This window comes from Hemitrygon akajei, chromosome 9 (genome assembly GCF_048418815.1).
Source record: "Hemitrygon akajei chromosome 9, sHemAka1.3, whole genome shotgun sequence".
Taxonomy (NCBI): Eukaryota; Metazoa; Chordata; class Chondrichthyes; order Myliobatiformes; family Dasyatidae; genus Hemitrygon; species Hemitrygon akajei.
In genome coordinates, this window is record NC_133132.1 from 41,433,734 (window position 1) to 41,453,420 (window position 19,687).

A 19,687-nucleotide genomic window follows, 5' to 3' on the forward strand; every position below is an offset into this window, starting at 1 on the left:
TCTCCAGTCTGCTTTCAAATTTTTGAAGATAGTGGTATATTCGGACACACAGCGCCTAAAAGATAATGTCCCATAATGTTGAAATAAGCAGGGATGTCATTCTCCCTCAGCCCAGAGAGTTGAGGGATAAAGAACCTGTCAGCCGTAACTGCACTCAGCTCGTCTTCTTCTTCAGTCTGCAGAAAGTCATGCAGGGAATTCAGGGGAAACCTCTTTACCCACAGACTGGTGACAGTTTGGAACCCATCGCCAGAGGGAGAGAGAGAAGTGAAGAGCAGGGATGGATTTAAAAGGACTTTTGTAGAACAGGAACACTGGCAGGGACCAAGAGGAATGAAATGACTCCCTACTGCACAAAGGATGTGTTGAGAACTCACTAGGAACCTGAGACAGAGTTTAAAAGAGAACTGATTTATTAGTCACAGACCCAGGACATTAAATTCCAGTCCCAATAAAGGTGAACATCAGTGGAAGAAACTCCTCCTATGCCCAGTGGCCAGGCTGAAGAACTGGGAGTGATGAGCAGCAGCAATAATTACTGAGTTCAACACCAACAGTTTCTTTTGAACCTCTGGACTCAGCAACTGTAATGATTATATCCAGCACACAGGTCATTCGTTTCCCCCAGCGTGAATTTGGTAATGCACCACCAGGTTGGTTAACTGAGTAAATCTCTTCCCATATTCAGAACAGGTGAATGACCTCTCTCTTATGTGAGCTTACTTATGTAGCTTCAGTTCAAATGACTGAGTGTAAATCCCTTCCCACATCCGAGCATGGTGAATGTCTTCTCCGCAGTGTGAACTCACTGATGAGATGAAGAAGTGACTCCCTTCCCACAATCTTAGCAAGTGAACAGCACCTCCCCAGTGTGAACTGACTCATGTGTCCAGCAAATCATATGACTGAGTGAATCTCTGTCCTCAATCTGAGCAGGTGAGTGGCCTCTCTCCAGTGTGAACTTACTGATGTACCATCAGATAAGATGATGAAGTGATTCCCTTCCCACAGTCTGAATAGGTGAATGGCATCACACCAGTATGAACTGACTTGGTGTGGTCTGTTGGCTGGACTATCAAGTAAATCCCTTCCCACAGACAGGTGCACAGCCCTTCCCCAGTGTCAGCTGATTGGTGTCCCTGTAGGTCAGTCGACTGAGTTGGTGAACAACTTCTTTCAAGTGTGAATTCGCTGGTGTCTCTGTAGATCAGATGATCGAGAGAATCCCTTCCCACAGTCTGAGCAGGTGAATAGCCTCTCCCCAGTGTGAATTGACTGGTGTGCCAATAGGTGACACTTTTGAGTGAATCCCTTCCCACATTCAGAGCAGACGTATGGCTTCTCTCCTGTGTGAACTCGCTGGTGTCTCTGTAGGTTGGATGAGTAAGTGAATCCCTTCCCACAATTTGAGCAGGTAAACGGCTTCTCCCCAGTGTGAATTAACTGATGTGCCAGAAGGTCAGATGACCGAGAGAATTCCTTCCCACAGTCTGAGCAGGTGAACGGCCTCTCCCCAGTGTGAACTTGCTGATGTATCTTCAGTTGGGAAGACCGTGGAAATGCCTTCCCACAGTCTGAACAGGTGAATGGTTTCTCTCCGGTGTGAACTCGCTGGTGTGTCAGTAGAACAGATGATCGATTGAATCCCTTCCCACAGTCTGAGCAGGTGAATGGTCTCTTCCCAGTGTGAACTGACTGGTGTGCCAGTAGGTCAGATGACTGAGTGAATCCCTTCCCACAGTCTGAGCAGGTGAATGGTCTCTTCCCAGTGTGAACTGACCGATGTGCCAGTAGGTGAGATGATCGAGTGAATCCCTTCCCACAGTCAGAGCAGACATACGGCCTCTCTCCTGTGTGAACTCGCTGATGCCTCTGTAGGTCAGACGATCGAGAGAATCCCTTCCCACAGTCTGAGCAGGTGAATGGCCTCTCCCCAGTGTGAACTCGCTGGTGTGCCAATAGGTCAGATGACTGAGTGAATCCCTTCCCACAATCTGAGCAGGTGAATGGCCTCTCCCCGGTGTGAACTCGCTGATGTATCTTCAGTTGGAAAGCCCGTGGAAATGCCTTCCCACAGTCTGAACAGGTGAATGGTTTCTCTCCAGTGTGAACTCGCTGGTGTCTATGTAGGTCAGATGACCGAGTGAATCCCTTCCCACAGTCTGAGCAGTTGAATGGCCTCTCCCCAGTGTGAACTAACTGGTGTGCCAGTAGGTTAGATGAACGAGTGAATCCCTTCCCACAGTCTGAGCAGGTGAACGGCCTCTCCCCGGTGTGAAGTCGCTGATGTTTCTTCAGTTGAAATGGCCAACGAAATCCTTTCTCACATTCTGAGCAGGTGAACAACATCTCCCAGTGTGAACTTACTGCTACGCCTGTACGTCAAATGACTGAGTGAATCCCTGGCCACAATCTGAGAAGGTGGGACGTGTATGTGAATCCCTTCCTGCAGTTTCTCTATCAGTTCTCTGACAATTCAGAACGTAGTGAATCTCTCATACAATGAATGCAGTTGAAGACCTGATCTCAAGTGAACAAATGCTGGTATGTTCTCAGCACGTCTGTTCCAGTGGATTACACTGAGTTACAACAAAAGGTCCATCTCAGTCACAAAGCACATTTCCAGCAGGGCTGAGATAATTCTTCACCTCCAAGGATCAACGAGAGATAATTGGTGTTGCAAAGGAAATCTCTGGCCACTCCTTAAATATCTGCAGAGACAGCAAAATTGATGTGTAGCTGAGTTTGAGATTCCCATTCACAACATCTCTGCCTTTTCTAAACTGTAAAAAGATTCACAAAACACATCAATGGGTCAAGGACAGTATTTCAGATGAGATAATTTTAGTCTCTATGCTGAGCTCTGACATCAATGTTGAACCCAAGTTGGCGGAACCACTCCTCATCTTCTAAATGGGCATCTGGGCTGACCATCAAGTTCTCTGGCTGTTTCCCTGTGTGTACTAGAATGGGCCATTTCTGACCATCTTTGGCTCAGCTTGTCTCTCTCCATCAGGACATGGAATAGCACAGCACCGAAATAAACTCCTTGGCCTACAATGCTGTGACAAACCTGCTGAAAAGCGAATCAAAAAACACCCAAATACTAATCCCTCCTACCTACACTATCCCTCCATCTTCCTTACATTCATCTAAACATCTCTTAAAAGCCTCCAATGCATTTGCCTCTACCACCATACCAAGCAGCACATTCCTGGCATCCACCACTCTCATTAAAAAGCTTACTACTCACAGATCCCCTTTGAACCTATCCCCTCTCACCTTCAATGCATGCCCCCTGGTATTTCTGGACATTTCAACTCTGGGAAAAAGATACTCCCTCACTACTCTATCTATGCCTCTTATAATCTTATCAGAACTCCCCTCACCTTCTGTCACTCCAAAAAAAAAATCTAAGTTTTTCCAGCCTTTCATGTTAGCACATACCCTCTAAACCAGGGAGCATCCTTGTAAACCTCTTCTGTGCCCGGAGAGCGCCCTCTTCTTTGTGGTGGCATGTTGGGGAGGCAGCATTAAGAAGAGGGACGCCTCACGTCTTAATAAGCTGGTAAGGAAGGCGGGCTCTGTCGTGGGCACAGAACTGGAGAGTATGACATCGGTAGCAGAGCGAAGGGCGCTGAGTAGGCTACGGTCAATCATGGAAAACCCTGAACATCCTCTGCATAGCACCATCCAGAGACAGAGAAGCAGCTTCAGCGGCAGGTTGCTATCGATGCAATGCTCCTCAGACAGGATGAAGAGATCATTACTCCCCAATGCCATTCGGCTTTACAATTCAACCGCCAGGGATAAGATATGTTAAAGTGCCGGGGTTAGGACTGAGCTTAAGTTACCATTCAATGTAGTTTAGTAAACTATTTAAGAACTTTTTAAAAGCTATTTATTAATGCTTTTTGAGAGGGTGATTTTAGATGCATATCATATTTATATTGAGTTAAGTATTGTATGTAATTAGTTTTGCTACAATAAGTGTATGGGACATTGGAAAAAAAGTTGAATTTCCCCATGGGGATGAATAAAGTATCTATCTATCTCTATCTATCAAATCCATCCTATAGTGGGGGTGACCAGACTGTTTGGAATACATCAGATGAGACCTAACCAGAGTTGCAACATAACTTCTTGACTTCACATCAATGCCTCGACTAATAAAAGTAAGTAGCCACTTTCTAGAAACTATGAACTTGGATCCCAAGATCTCTCTGCTTAGCAATGTTATTAAAGATCTTGCCCTTAACACTGCACTTTCTCCTTGCGTTTGCTCTACCAAGGTGCAACACCTCACATTTATCTGGGGGAAATTCCAACAGCCATTTCTCAGCCCATATCTGCAACTGATTTATATTGTGCTGTATTCTTTGCCAGTCTTCTGCACTATCCACAACTCCACCAATGTTGGTATCATCCATAAACTTATTAACCTACATTATCATCAAGGTCATATCTTTTCATCACAAACAGCAGAGGTCCACCACTAATTACAAACCTCCAACTCGAATAAGTCCCTTCAACCATTACCCTCTGTCTTCCATGCTAAGCCAGTTCTGAATCCAAACAGCCAATTCGCTGCGGACCCCATGCATCTTAATCTTCTGGATTAGCCTCCCATGAAGGAGTTTGTCAAATGCCTTACAGGTAGACAACATCCATTGTTCTACTGTCTCAATACCTTGTCAAAAAAACTCAATCAAGTTGGTAAGGAATGACCTGCACGCACAAACCCATGCTGTCTCTGCATAAGTAGGCCATGGGTTTCAAAATACTCATATATCCCATCCCTAAGAATTTTCTCCAGCATCCTCCTTACAACTGACCTGAGACTCACCAATCAATAGTTCCCAGAATTTTCCCTTGTTCCTTTCTTAAACAGAGGTACAGCATTAGCCACTCAACAATCCTCCGGGACCTTCCCTGTGCCTAGAGAGAACACAAAGATACTCAAGACCCCAGCAATGTCGTCTCTTGCCTCCTTCAATAACTTCAGGTAAATCCCACCAGGCCCAGGGATTTATCCACCTTAATACTCATTAAGAGGCCCAACACTTCCTCCTCCTTTGATCTCTAGGTGCCCTAACATATTAATACTCTCAGCATTGATTTCCTGGTCCTTCATCTTCTTTTCCATGGAAAATACTGAAGCAATGTAATCATTAAGTACCTCACTCACATTCTCCGTATCCAACCAAAATCTTCCTCCCTTTATCCTTCAGTGGTCCCACTCTCACCCTAGTTATCCATTTATGCTTGATGTATGTATAGAATGCCTTGGGATTCACCTTAATCCTACTTGACAAGGACTTTTCATGCCCCTCCATGGCTTTCCTCATTCTGGCTTCTTCATACCCCTCACATGGTTTGTTTTATCTCAACTTTAGATGATTTATATACTTTTTTTTCTCGACTAAATTCTTCACCTCTCTCTCCATCTTGTTTTACGGCGGTTGGCACCCAGCTTAATGGTGCATTACCGCCTCCTTCTGTTCTGGAGTATGCGATGGACTCACATTCTAAATCCCTTCACCCAATCACACATACACATACCCTAACCTACACTTTATCCTCCCCATCCTAGTACCCTATTTCTGTTTATCCATCATTTTCTATAAAAAAAACCCCTGTACCCCTTAAGAAAGCTAAAAATACCCTGACCTGTGTTCTCTCACCCATGCCCAGCAACCCTTTTAATGTGAATTCCTGCACCCCCAATTCCCTTAAATTAATTCTCATCATCTCTCTCTGTATCCCATACTTCCTGCAACTCAGAACTACATGTTCTACTGACTCCTCTTCCTGAAATTCCTCACACAGTCCTGTCTGGTGTTTCCCTGTCAATTTCAATGTTTGGTTTAGTGCACAGTGCCCCAGCCTTAACCTAGTCCACACAATTTCCTCTCTTCTGTATCTACTTCCTACCCTAGTACCTGCAACACTTTTTTGTATTTGATATAAATGCCTCCCTTTCCCCTCCCTGTCCCATCTTTCTTACCACATTTGGTTAATTTTTCCCCAGATTACACACTTAACCTCTGTTTTACTGATACTAATGTGCATTTCTATATTTTCTTTCTTTATTGCCCTCTTTGCCAACTCATCCACCCTTTCATTGCCCTTCACCCCTACATGAGCTGGAACCCATAGAAATTTAACCTGACCTCCCTGATTTGCAACTCTTGTGACTGACTGAAGGACTTCATGAAGTACATCTTGCCGGCTGTTTGAGTGAGAAGACCTTAAACTTGCTAGAACTGAAGATGAATCTGAGCATATCAACGCTTTGACTAGTTTCGTTTTCTCCACCCAACGCAACCAACACTGCCATCATCTCCACTGTATACACCGCTAACTTATCAGATGTTCTTCTGCTGATTGCAATTGCTTTTGCTGGTATAGCCACCCCAAACCCTGTCACTCCTGTCTCAGGTTCCTTAGCACCATCTGTATAGACCTGAGTATAATCACTATACTTTTCCATCACATAACAGTTAAATGCACTTAGCAAATCAGTTTTATACTTTCCTTTCCTTTTTACCTCTAACAAATGCCAGTCTACGTCAGGCCATACCAGCTTCCATGGAGCTACAACCGGATAAACTACTGAAGGACTTATCCTTAGATCAAACACTCCACATGATCTAGCAATATCATTCCCTACCCGACTAAAGTTTTCCCTCTGAAACCTCCCATTGTCCCAGGACTCCTGCAACACTCCTTTAGCAGGGTGAGAATCATTGTGTCCCTGCAGATTAACCCAGTAGTTTGCCATCAATTGCATCCTTCTTAATTCCAAAGGCATTATTCCCATTTCTACCTGCAGGGCTGATACTGGTGATGTTTTAAAAGCCCCACTGCACACTCTCAAAACCTGAGCCTGAATCACATCCAGTTTCCTTATAAGAGACCTAGCTGCTGATCCATATGCTACACTTCCATAATCCAACACAGATCTTACTAAAGCCACATACATTCTCTTTAATGCTGAACAACTTGCTCCCCATTCCTTACCAGTCAAACATCTCATCACGTTTATTACTTTTTTACATTTCTCCTCAACTTTCCTGAAATGGTCTGCCCATGTTAATCGTGAATCAAATATAACTCCCATAAATTTAAATGATCCAACCCTTTCTAATTCAATCCCATACATCCTTAACTTCTTCCCTACTTCAATTCTTTTCCTAGTGAAAAATACAGTTTGAGTTTTTTCCACTGAAAATCTACATCCCCAACCATAACCCCACTCTACCACTTCATCAATTGCTCCTTGTAGTTTCCTGATTATATGCTCCATGTTCCTGCCTCTTTTCCACAAGGCCCCATCCTCCGCAAACAGTGACCTACCTATATCCACTGGTACCTTTGTGAAGACATCATTGATCATAATGATGAAAAGTAACGGGCTAATCACACTACCCTGAGGTGTGCCATTTCCCACTATGTACTGTTTTGATAATTCTGATCCAATCCGAACTTGAATTTTTCTACCAAACAAAAAATCTTTAATCCAATTAAAAACTCTCCCCCCAACCCCCATCTTGTGCAGTTTAATTAATAATCCTTCCTTCCACATCATATCATAGGCTTTTTCAATGTCAAAAAACACTGCAGCTACTGATTCTTTATTTGCCTGGGCCTTTCTTATTTCAGTCTCTAACCTTATCACTGAGTCCATGGAATTCCTTCCCTTCCTAAAACCACTTTGATAACTTGCCAGCATTCCTCTCTTCTCAAGATCATATGATAACCTTTCAGTTATCATCCTTTCCATTACCTTACATATATTTGATGTTAGTGCTACTGGCCTGTAGCTAGTGGGTTTTGACGGATCCTTGCCAGGTTTCCTTATTGGAATTACTACAGCTTCTTTCCATGCACTTGCTAATCTTCCCTCCTCCCACACTCTGTTATAAAAATGCAGTAACTTCAAGAGCGCTCCTTCTCCTAGATTTTTTAGCATAACATAGCATATTAGATCTTTCCCTGGGGAGGTTGGTCTCGATCTCTTTATTGCTCTCACCATTTCTGCCAAAGTAAATGGATCATCAATTATATCATCTGTTTCTTTCTTCCTGTTTAACACACCTGGGTATTGACTCACTGTTCTTTCCCTTCTCCTTCTCCCTTCTTCAGACAAATTTTCTGAACTATGTATCTTTACAAATGACTTGGCCATGATCTCAGCCTTATCCCTGCTGGAGACTGCTGTTTCCTCCTCAGATATCATTACTGGATACTCCCAATCCCTTCTATCTCCCCCCATGTACCACAAAGTCTAAAGCTGGTTTCAACCAAGTTTCCTGAATACACACTACATCCAGTTTTACAACCATTTCCTTAATAAAGTCCTTAAGTTCCTGGCCATTGGCCAGTAAACTCCTTGCATTCCATTGCAAAAGAATCACCATAATGAGTACTAACCAACCTATGACACTTCCTGGCTTGACTGATTAGTGCGGTTCTCCCTCACTTCTTCCCATGTCAGTCCTACTAACCCTAAATAGTTTACTGCTGCTTTGAACACCAGCTGAATTTTGTCAATTTTTGACTTTATCTCTGCCGTACTATTAATGACTCCTGCAATGAATGTTACTAGATCTTCACGTCTCTGGACATCCAAGTTTTTTTACCTTGCCATCCCTGTCCTTCCATCTAACTGGAACACACCTTTTCTGTAATCTGGGCAATTGATCTTTAAACACCTTCCACATGTCTCATGTGGACTAGCCAGAAAACAGGTGTTCCCGATTAACTCTTCCTAGTTCTGACCTAATGCCCTCATAACTTACCCAATTCCAATTTAAAACTCTTCAGCAAGGACCATACCTATCCTTATCTGGAGCTATCCTGAAAGTTAAAGAGCTGTGGTCTCTGTTTCCTAACTGCTCACCTGGTCAATCATTAAGCACTAGGTCCAGTACAGCCACTCCTCTCTTTGGACCATCCCCCCCCCCCCCCCCCAGCTGTATCCAAAGAGGTATTCTTGTTGCTGAGGGGAATAGCCAAAGGAGAACTCTGCACTGACTTCCAAATCCCCTTAACTCTCCTGCTGTCACAATCCACTGTCTAAAGCCTGAACTCTGGGTGTGACCAACTCTTCAAAAGTCTCATCTATATTATCTTCGGCCTCCCGAATGATCCTGAGTACATCTCCAACAACTTGATCCAGTCAGTGAGGTGCTGAAGTTGGGTGCACTTCCCTTGGATGCAGTCATTGTATCATTCAAGTTCTAGTCATGTTCCACAATGATACAAAGAGCACATACTATTACATGGGTGATACTTGACACTTTTGAAATACTCTGACTCTCCCCCTCAGGTGATTGGCAGTGGTGAGCTCATCAATAGCAATGCCAAAGAATATGAAGGGGAGGACAGTAGTCTTTTTCATTGGAGTGTGGCACTTTTGTGATGTGAAAGCCACAGATTACTTATTACCCAGGACAAAGGTGTTTAATATCATTAATATACCCAGAAAGAATGGTCCAAGGGTAGAAAGGCCTAAAATACGAGGAAATAGAACAAATGTGATTTTCTCAAGAATTAAAGCTGATGCGAGGTTTCTTGTTATTTTTTTCCATGCAGCACTAATTTATATTATCATTGACTGTAGACTCTTTATCCGAGATTAACTCGGGAAGTATATTTTATGATCCCAGTTACTAATCCTTGGATTTCAGTAGCTGGAGTTCGGCAGTATCTGAGAGATCCAATTGCTGCGCTTCTAAAAACACCTACAGACTGACAACGAAAATGGCTGCCTCTTTACCCAGAAAACCCCACGAATGAGAGACCCATCTACTACGAACCCAGTGATGCGCATGCGCCACGAAACGCCAGCACCTTCGCTCATCAGCAGAAAGCTCAGCGGAATTCGGGTGCGGGTCGTGGTGCTGAGAGAGAGGAAATGGACCCGGACTGTCCCGAGTTTGTGGGGCCACAGTGTGACCGGAACTCACAGCAATTGTCCCTCAACCGCAGTGCGGACACGGGCGCTGATTAAAATCCCACTCGGAGCCATGTTCCTACCTGTTACCAAATCCTCTCGAGTCTTTTGTCAACTGTGCGCATGCGCGATATTCGGAACCCGGTCTCCTCCTGCGCCTGCGCATTTGATCGCTGGGTCTCTGACGGCGAATTCTGAAGTGGGGAACTTCTGTGTAAAACAAGGTACCGAAGTTCAAAGTAAATCTTATCATCAAAGTGCAAACATACAATCCTGGGATTCTTCTATTTCTGCGGGCATACTCACCAAATCTATAGAATGGTAACTAGTAGTACACATAAAATGCTGGAGTCCTGCTGAAGGGTCTCGGCCCTAAACGTCGACTGTACGCTTTTCCATAGATACTGCATGACCTGCTGAGTTCCTCCAGCATTTTGTGTGTGTTGCTTGGATTTCCAGCATCTGCAGATTGTCTCTTCTTTGAGAATAGTTACTAGAACAAGGTTCAATGAAAGATGAAGTAGAGTGCAGAAGATAACTGTTAGAAACATAGACATGTACAGCACATTACAGGCCCTTCGGCTTATAATGTTGTGTAGACCATGCAACCGACTCTAGAAACTGTTCCTAAACTCCATGTACCTCTCTTAAAAGATCCTATTGTATCCACCTCTACCACCGTCGCTGGCAGTGCATTCCACGCACCCACCGCTCTGTAAGAAAAACTGTTCAAAACCAAACAGACATAAATAACCAGAGTATGAAATAAGAGAGTCCTTAAAGTGAGATCATTGGTATTGGGAATATCTCAATAGGTGGGCAGGTGAGTGTAGTTATCCCCTTATGTTCAAGGGCCTGATGACTGAGGGGTAGTAACTGCTCTTGAACCTGCTGGTGCAAGTCCTGAGGCTCTTTTATCTTCTATGTGATGGCAGCAGCAAGAAAAGACGTGGTTATCTTTGACGATGGATGCTGCTTTTCTACAACAGCACTTCATGTACTTGTGCTGAATGGTTGGGAGGGTTTTACCAACGTATTTGGGATGAATCCACCATCTTTTGGAGCATGCAACACACACAAAATGCTGGTGGAACACGGCAGGCCAGGCAGCATCTATAGGAAGAAGTACAGTCGACGTTTCGGGCCCACACCCTTCATAAGGAATAACTGAAAGAACAAATAGTAAGAGATTTGAAAGTGGGAGGGGGAGATCCGAAATGATAGGAGAAGACAGGAGGGGGAGGGATGAAGCTAACAGCTGGAAAGTTGATTGGCAAAAGGGATACATAGCTGGAGAAGATAAAGTATCATGGGACGGGAGGCCTAAGGAGAAAGTAATGGGGAGGGGAGCACCAGAGGAGATGAAGAACAGACAAGGAGTGATTGTGAGAGGGACAGAGAGAGAGAAAAGAAGAAAAAAATGAATAAATAAATAGATAGATAAATAAATAAATAAATAAATAAAGGATGGTGTGATATACTGCGCCCGGTGCAGCCTTCTCTATGTTGGTGAGACCCGACACAGTCTAGACCCTTTCGCTGAACAACTACGCTCTGTCCACCAGGAAAAGCAGTATCTCCCAGTGGCCACGCATTGTAATTCCACTCCCATTCCAATTCTGATATGTCTATCCATGGCCTCCTCTACTGTCAAGATGAAGCCACACTCAGGTCGAAGAAACAACACCTTATGTTCCATCTAGATAGCCTCCAACCTGATAGCATGAACAGTGATTTCTCTAACTTCTGTTAATACCCCCTCACCTTCTTACCCCATCCCTTATTTATTTATTATTTCCCCCTTTTTTTCTTTAACCAGCAGAGGTGAGATAATATGGCCTTGAATTTCACATACAATCCTAAGGGGGCTTGATAGGGTACCTGTTGAGCATTTTGATGGACCTCTCTTCATTAGTAAGAGAGACACAAATTGGTTGATTACTGCAAAATAAGGGGCCACTGAGTCCAAATGGAGACCTATGAGAATTTCTAGAATTGTATGCCTGCGTGTACAAACTCCGGTATTCTCTGGCCCAGTAGGTGGGGAGGTCAGGTGACTGGATATGCTTCAGGTGGAGATAGATAAATATTTAATGAGTGAGGAACTGAGGGGCAGGGAAACAGACAGAGGAGCTGGGATCAGGGTAGATCAGCCACAACTCTGTTGAATAACCATGACCTAAGAGCAGAATTAGGCCATAGAGTCTACTCAGACATTCTATCATGGCTGATTTATTAACGCTCTTAGCCTCATTCTCCCATTTTTGCCCCATAAGCTTTGACACCCTTACCAATCAAGAGCCGATCTACCTCCACTTTAGTCATACCCAATGGCTTAGCCTAAACAGCCATCTGTGGCAATGAATACTGCAGATACACAACACTCTAGCTAAAGAAATTCATCCTCATATCTGTTCTAAAGGAATGTCCCTCTATTCTGAAGCTGTACCCTCTGGTCCTAAACTCTCCCACCATAGGAAACATCCTCGTCACATCCACTCTACCTAGGCCTTTCAATATTCAAGGTCCTCCCACATTATCCTAATCTCCAGTGAGTACTGGCCAAGAACTATATATAATGCAATTCATTCATTACTCTTTCAGTCCTGGAATCAATGTTGTGAACCTCCTTTGAAACCTCTCCAATGTCAGCGCATCCTTTCTTTGAAAGGGGGTCCAAACCTGATCACAGTACTCCAAGTGAGGCCTTACCAGTGCTTTATAAAGCCTTATTATTGCATCCTTGCTTTTATATTCTAGTTTTCTCAAAATGAATGCTAACATTGCATTTGCTTCCTCTCTACTGACTCAACCTGTAAATTAACCTTTAGGAAATGCTGCACAAAGACCCCCAAATCCCTTTACACCACAGGTTTTTGAATCATCTCTCCATTTAGAAAGCAGTTTATACTTTTATTTTTCTCTATCAAAATGCATGACCATAAACTTCCCAACACTGTATTCCATCTGCCACTTATTTGCCCATTATCCCAATCCAGGATTTCTCAACCAGGGTTCCGTGAGAGGTTGCTAGGGGTTCCGCAAGAGATCATGATTAAAAAAAATAAACATTGCTTTTTGAACTTGTCACGATGCACAATGCTAGCATTCTCAGTGGTGGGCAGTGGAACGGTGTTTATCTGATTGAGTCCATTTTCAGTTTTTGATGCAAGATAGGGGGAAGCCGTTGATAATTGGTAAGCGCTGTATTGCACGGAGGGGAGGACAGCAGGCTGATGGTGAATTCTGTATTGCACGGAGGGGAGGACAGTAGGACATTGGGGAGAGTGAAGTGCACTTTCCGTGTATTGAATGGACACACAACTTGTGCTGTGACATCAGCATCTCCTACTCGAATTAACTCTCCTGACTTCCCGTTACATGCCACCAACTGACTTATAGGAGTGAACAAACTCTACCGGTGTAGTAGAAAATTGAGGGAAATTTTCATTCTAAAGAGAGAATTTTTAAGTGCTGTATCTCAGCTGCTGGTCTGCCACTTTGCTTGTTGTTGTAAACGTTGCAAAAGGTGGATTGTGTAGGTTAGAAGTGAATTGTAAGGTGAAGCTATCGTACTCCTGCGGTTTTCTCATTTAGTTATTTATTATGCCATTCTTCTTATACAGTCTGTCTTTATAATGAAAGCTACTTATCACTGGCTTTTCCATGGATTGGGGATCCAAGTTGTCCTAGTCCATTGTACGGAGACTATCCAAACAACTTACACATGCAGCAATGGCTCCAGAAAAACTGAAAAGACACTTAAGTATAAATCACAGCCATATGACACATAAAAGTGCTGATTATTTTAAACCGCTGTTGGAATCTCAAAACAAATAGTAAAGCTTTTAATTAAAATCTGTTTACAATCTTTACTTAAATTAAATCTACCAAAACTACCTTTAGAAAAATTATATCCCATTTTGGCTTAAGTCAGTTCTTTAACAGGAATTTATTATTTTTGCCTTATGAGTTTTAAAAATTCATGAACGGGAAAGAAAGATTAATTTCAAGAAAGGTTGGCTAAAATTCATTCTCTACTCAAAAGAGCATTGACAATTATTTTTACATTATTATTATAACAACTTACTAACCACGCCAACGTACTGTAAGCTGTAGATATAATAATTTTTATGCAGGGGTTCCTTGAGACCTGAAAATTATTTCAAGGGTTCCTTCAGGTCAAAAAGGATGAGAAAGTCTGTCCTAATCTATCTAATCCTTCTATAGCCTCTCTACTTCCTCCATCTATCTTTGTATTGTCCTCAAACTTAGCCACAAACCCATCAATTCTGTCATCCAGATCATTGACATATAATGTAAAAAGAAGCAAACCCTTGTGGAACACCAGCAGCCAACCAGAAAAGGCTCCCTTTATTCCCTCTCTTTGCCACCTGCCAATCAGCCAATGCTCTATCCATACTAGTATCTTTCTTGTAACAACCATGGACTCTCAAGTTGTTAAGCAGCCTAATGTATGGTACCTTGTCAAAGACCTCCTGAAAATCCCAGTGCACAACATCCACCGATCCTCCTTTTTTTTATTGTACTTGTCATTACCAATAGATTTGTCAGGCAAGATGTTCCCTTGAGGAAATCATGTTGACTGCAGACTATTTTATCATGTGCCTCTAAGTATCCCAAAACCACATCATTAACAATCGACTCCAAGATCATACCAGCCACCGAGGTTACACTAACTAGCCTACAATTTCTTCTGCCTCTTTCCTTTCTTGAAGCGTCGAGTCATATTTGCACTTTTCCATTCCTCCAGAACCATGCCAGAATCAATTGATTCTTGAAAGATCATTACTAATTCCTCCACAATCTCTTCAATCTTTTACAGAACCACTGGGTGTATACCCTCTTTTCCAGGTACCTCAGACCTTTCAGTTTTCCAAGAACCATCCCTATACAGACCCCTGTGGAACATCACTAGTCACCAAAAGTCAATCCGAACAGGATCCCTTTATTCCCACACTTTGCCTCCTGCCAATCAGGCAATACTCTACCCATGCTAGTATCTTTTCTTTTATAACCTTGGCTTCTTTAGCAACCTCGCATGTGGCACTATATGAAAGGCCTTCTCAACATCCAAGTGCACAATATCCACTGACTCTCCTTTGCCTATCCTGCCTATTATTTCCTCAAAGAATTCCAACTGATTTCTCAGGCAAGTTTTCCCATTTGGCATATTTTATCATGTCCTTTCAAGTACCCCAAAATCTCATCCTTAATAATGGACCTCAACTTCTTCCTTTGGTTTCAGGTGTAACCCATCCTTTCTGTATCATTCATACCTCTTATGGTGAGTACTGGTAATAACTGTACCCAGGTGCGGAGGAATAACAGACTCCCTTCTCAACCTTGGACGTAGACCGGAGAAGTTTGAGACACTCGGAACATGGACTAGAATAGATGGCAGCCTCACCTTCAGCCAACTGATGTCCAATCCACAGTTCATCCTCCAGAGTCAATTATATCAAGGGTTCCTTTTGTCAAGGTGAGCGCTAACATTAACAATGCAGGTGTGAAAGAATGACAGAGTCCAATGTGGAGATGAAAAGTGTTTATACATAGGACTTCCAAATGAACATCAGTGCCTCAACTGAGTGACATTGTGAGATTAAACATTCTCAAAACCAGGACCCCACCCCCTCCAATAAGCACTATTTGGGAGTCCACTTTAAATAATTACATAACGTGGAAAACCCATGCCAGCCAAAGTCAACTGAAGAAGATGAAACAGAAATTGCCAAGGAGTCACAAGAATTAACAAATCCAGGTGCTCAAAGAAACCTTCAGAACCCAACACTCTCTGGCTCTCCACACAAGCCAGAAGAGCTCATTCCAATACCTTCCCCAGAAGAGATCCTAATGATCCAGTGTTACAAATTAGCAACAATGAATATATGATTTGAGACAGGTTTTTTTTATAACAAATAAAACATTTATTAAACACTGTAAAAAACCCAAAAGTAAACAAACGATTAACTTAACCGAAAGTCAGCTGCAATGCAGCAGCTCGAACAGTTCTTAAAGCAAGAATGCGAAAAGAGTTCTTCAAGCGATTATGCGAAAACAGTTCTTAAAAGTAGTAATGCAAAAGTCCAAATTGATTTACAGTCAGTTAAAGGAGAGGCTTTCCTTGAGAGAATAAATTCTCTTTTGTGGCGTTACTGCTGATCCTAGTTGATGCCCCATTAACTGTGTTTATGTTCCCAGCTCTGTCTATTGCATTGGGGTTATTCTTCCCGGTTATCCCGTCACCCTGGAACCAAGCGTACTCAGTCCTCCATCAGTCGGCGGTTCTGGTGGCCCTCCATGGGAGGTGACATCCACAACTTTGACTCAGCCTGCTTGGTCTGTGCTTAAGGCAAGAACCCTAACCAGTCACCAGCTGGTCTGTTACAACCCCTATCCCCAGGAGACCCTGGTCCCACATAGCCCTGGATTTTGTCACCAGTCTTCCCCATCAGATGGTAATACCACCATCCTCACAGCAGTTGATCGTTTCTCCAAGTCTGTACACTTCATTCCTTTACCTAAACTCTCCTCTGCCAAAGAAACAGCCAAATTACTAGTTTTGCATGTTTTTAAATTACATGGTTTATCTGTAGATATTGTGTCAGAAAGGGGCTCTCAATTCATATCTAACTTCTGGAGGGTATTCTGTAATCTTCTTGATGCCTCTGTGAGTCTGTCTTCAGGATTCCAACCACAGACCAATGGCCAGACCGAGCAGGCCAACCAACAGCTAGAGACTGTATTGCGGTGTCTAATCTCCCAGAACCCCTCTGCATGGAGTCAGCAGCTATGCCTAAACTCTCATCTGTCCTCACCTACTGGCCTGTTCCCCCTTCGAGTGCTGCCTTGGCTACCAACCTTCACTGTTTCCTGCAAAGGAGGAGGAGGTTGGCATTCCATCTGCTGAGGCACTCATCCGCCATTGACAGCGGGCATGGACTACTCACTACCCTCCTCTGTGCCTCTGCCAGGATCAAGCATCAAGCTGACCGCCGTCGTTCCAAGGCCCCACGTTACTGCCAGGGACAGCATGTGTGGCTTTCAACCCGATATCTGCTGCTCAATGTGGATTCCTGCAGCTCACTCCTCAATTCATCGGCCCCTTTCCCATTGCTGAAGTCATCAGCCCTGCTGCTCTCCGTCTCAATCTCCCCTCCACTCTCCACCACATTATCCCACCTTCCATCTGTCCTGCATCAAGCCTTTCATGGGTCAGGGGCCTTCACGATGCGTCAATTACTGGATGTTCGTCACTAAGGCCGTGGCATCTAGTACCTTGTGGACTGGGAGGGCTACAGTCCTGACAAAAGATGCTGGGTCCCCGCTCATAACATTCTGGACCGGACTTTCATCACCAGCAGCCAGCTCTACGTGCCATGATGCCAGGAGTGCTGTCAGTCTGGTTTTGTATTGCCATGTGCTCCTGTCCCTGTTCCTGTTCTACTCCATCTCTCACCTGTTTCTCATTATTACCTGTATTGCTGCACCTGTGTCTCATTGTGCTCCACCTATCATCTGCCTTTGTTTATTGCTCAGTGTATTTCAGTCCTGTGTTTTCACCTGTTTGTTGCTAGATTGTACTATTTAATTTCCCTGAGCCTTTCCAGCATTCGTAGCTGAACTCTGTCTGTCTGAATATCAATTTGCCTGCTTTCCTGATTCTGGTTTTTGGATTTCTCTGGATGTTTTGATCTCTGCCTGAACTTTGATGCCGACTTTGTTTGCACCTCAGGATTTGTTACTCAATTAATATCACTGTGTTTACAGTACTGGGTCTGCAATTGGATCCCTGCTCCAGTGCCCTGACAGATCTTACATCAAGATGCTCTTTATCAAATACAATTGAGCATTTAATGCCAGCATCCCCTCAAAATTAATCAGTAAACTCCAAGACCTAGGCCTCAATACCCCCTTGTGCAACTGGATCCTGGATTTTCTCACTTGCAGGACCCAGTCAGTTCAGATTTGTAAAACCATCTCCACGATCTCCATCAGCATAGGAGCACCAGAGGGATGAGTGCACAGTCCCCTGCTCTACTTGCTTTACACCTGTGACTGTGTGGCTAAGTACACTCCAACACCATATATGTTTGCTGATGACACCACTGTTGGGGGTGATAAATCAGCATACATTCATTGAGATTGAAAAGTTGGGGATTGAATGTGTAGTAACAACCACCTCAGTTTCTGTTGGGGAATTGGTCAGGTCCTACACTGCCCTTGTGCCCATGACTTTGTCTCCTGGGTGATAAGACAATGACACCTAATGTAAAGAATGACAAATTTACTATTTTAAAGGTCTCATCACAGCTGCAAGAATTATATTGCAAAACTGGAAAAAACCCAGATGACCCAATGTGAGGGAATGGACTGAGGAAATGGTTAAGATTTCATCACATAAACACATGTTGGGAAGAATTAACAGTGAGGGAAAAGTGTAAGACACGTGGGATCAATTTTGGTCGTATGTTAATTTAAACGTAAATTATAAGTTTTTTTCTGTTTCTTAATTTTATATGTTTTCCTGTCATGGAATGGCTGTATAAATATGCTGTACTGCATCTGTTCTATGATATGCTGTGCTGCTTTGTAAAATAAGAATAAATAATAATAAAAATTTGAATTATAAAAAAATATAAGACCAAGGAACTGGTTGTAGACTTCAGGAGAGAGAAATTGGAGGTCCATGAGCTAATATTCATTGGAAGGTCAGAGTCAGAGAGGTCAGAAACTTTAAATTCCTGGGTGTCACTATCTCAGAGGACCTGTCCTGGACATATCCTATAAATATATTTGCAGAGAAAGCACGACAGCGCCTCAACTTTCTGAGGAGTCTGCACAGATTTAGCATGTCATCAAAAACCTTGGCAAAATTCTATAGATGTGTGGTGGAAAGTATACTGACTGGCTGCATTACAGCCTGGTATGGGAACACCAATGCCTTTGAGCATAAAGTCCTACAAAAGGCAGCAGATTTTCAGAAGGTATATCATGGGCAAAATCCTCCCAACCATTCAGCACATCTACAGGAAAGGTTGCCATAGCAAAGCAGTGTTCATCATCAAAAGATCCTCACCACCCAGGCCATGCAGCCTTCTCACTGCTGCCATCAGCTGGGAGGTACAAGTGTCCCAGGACTCATATAATCAGGTTCAACAACAGTTGCTGCCCTTCAACCTGCCCTTAGGCTCATGAACAAAAGGGGATAACTATGCATATTCGATTTCAGGTGTTCCCACAACCAATGGTCTCAGCTTAAGGACTCTTTATCTTGTTATTTCATGCTCGTTATTTATTGCTATTTATTTAGAATTGCAGTTTGTTGTTCATTGATTCTGTTTACAGTGAGTGTTCTATGGATTTCGTAAGTATCCCTGCAAGAAAAAAGAATCTCAAGATTGAATGTGGTGACGTGTATGTATTCTGATAATAAATTTTACTCTGAACTTTAATAAAGGCATTTTGAACTTTCTTCCCACTTCCGAAGATGTATCAGTTATGGTTAGAAGTTGTGAGCATGCTATGTTAGTGCTGCAAGTGGTGCGACATTTGTGGGCTATCCCAGCATACCTTGATGCAAGTAACACATTTAACTATATGGTTTAATGTTTTAAAGTATTCCTGACAAATAATGAGAGCTAATCTTTAATAAGTGAGAGCATGTTCCTTAAAGATCAGTGTGGTCATCCACATGTGGAG

At 43.2% G+C, this 19,687-nt stretch overlaps 1 protein-coding gene and 1 long non-coding RNA gene across 2 annotated transcripts in view; one reads left to right on the forward strand and one right to left on the reverse strand.

Annotated features, from left to right (window-relative positions):
* Nucleotides 1–395: 395 nt before the first annotated feature.
* The window catches only part of LOC140732645 (uncharacterized), a 64,998-nt gene continuing 45,706 nt past the window's right edge, over nt 396–19,687 (reverse strand). The window contains exon 5 of the mRNA XM_073055340.1: nt 396–2,375. Coding sequence (XP_072911441.1) covers nt 1,177–2,375 — 1,199 coding nt within the window. The 3' untranslated portion in view covers nt 396–1,176. The remainder of the gene's footprint in view (nt 2,376–19,687) is intronic.
* Nucleotides 10,141–19,444, forward strand: LOC140733037 (uncharacterized). Its single transcript, XR_012100208.1, has 2 exons — nt 10,141–10,185; nt 15,231–19,444. It is a non-coding gene; the product is annotated as an uncharacterized lncRNA (long non-coding RNA).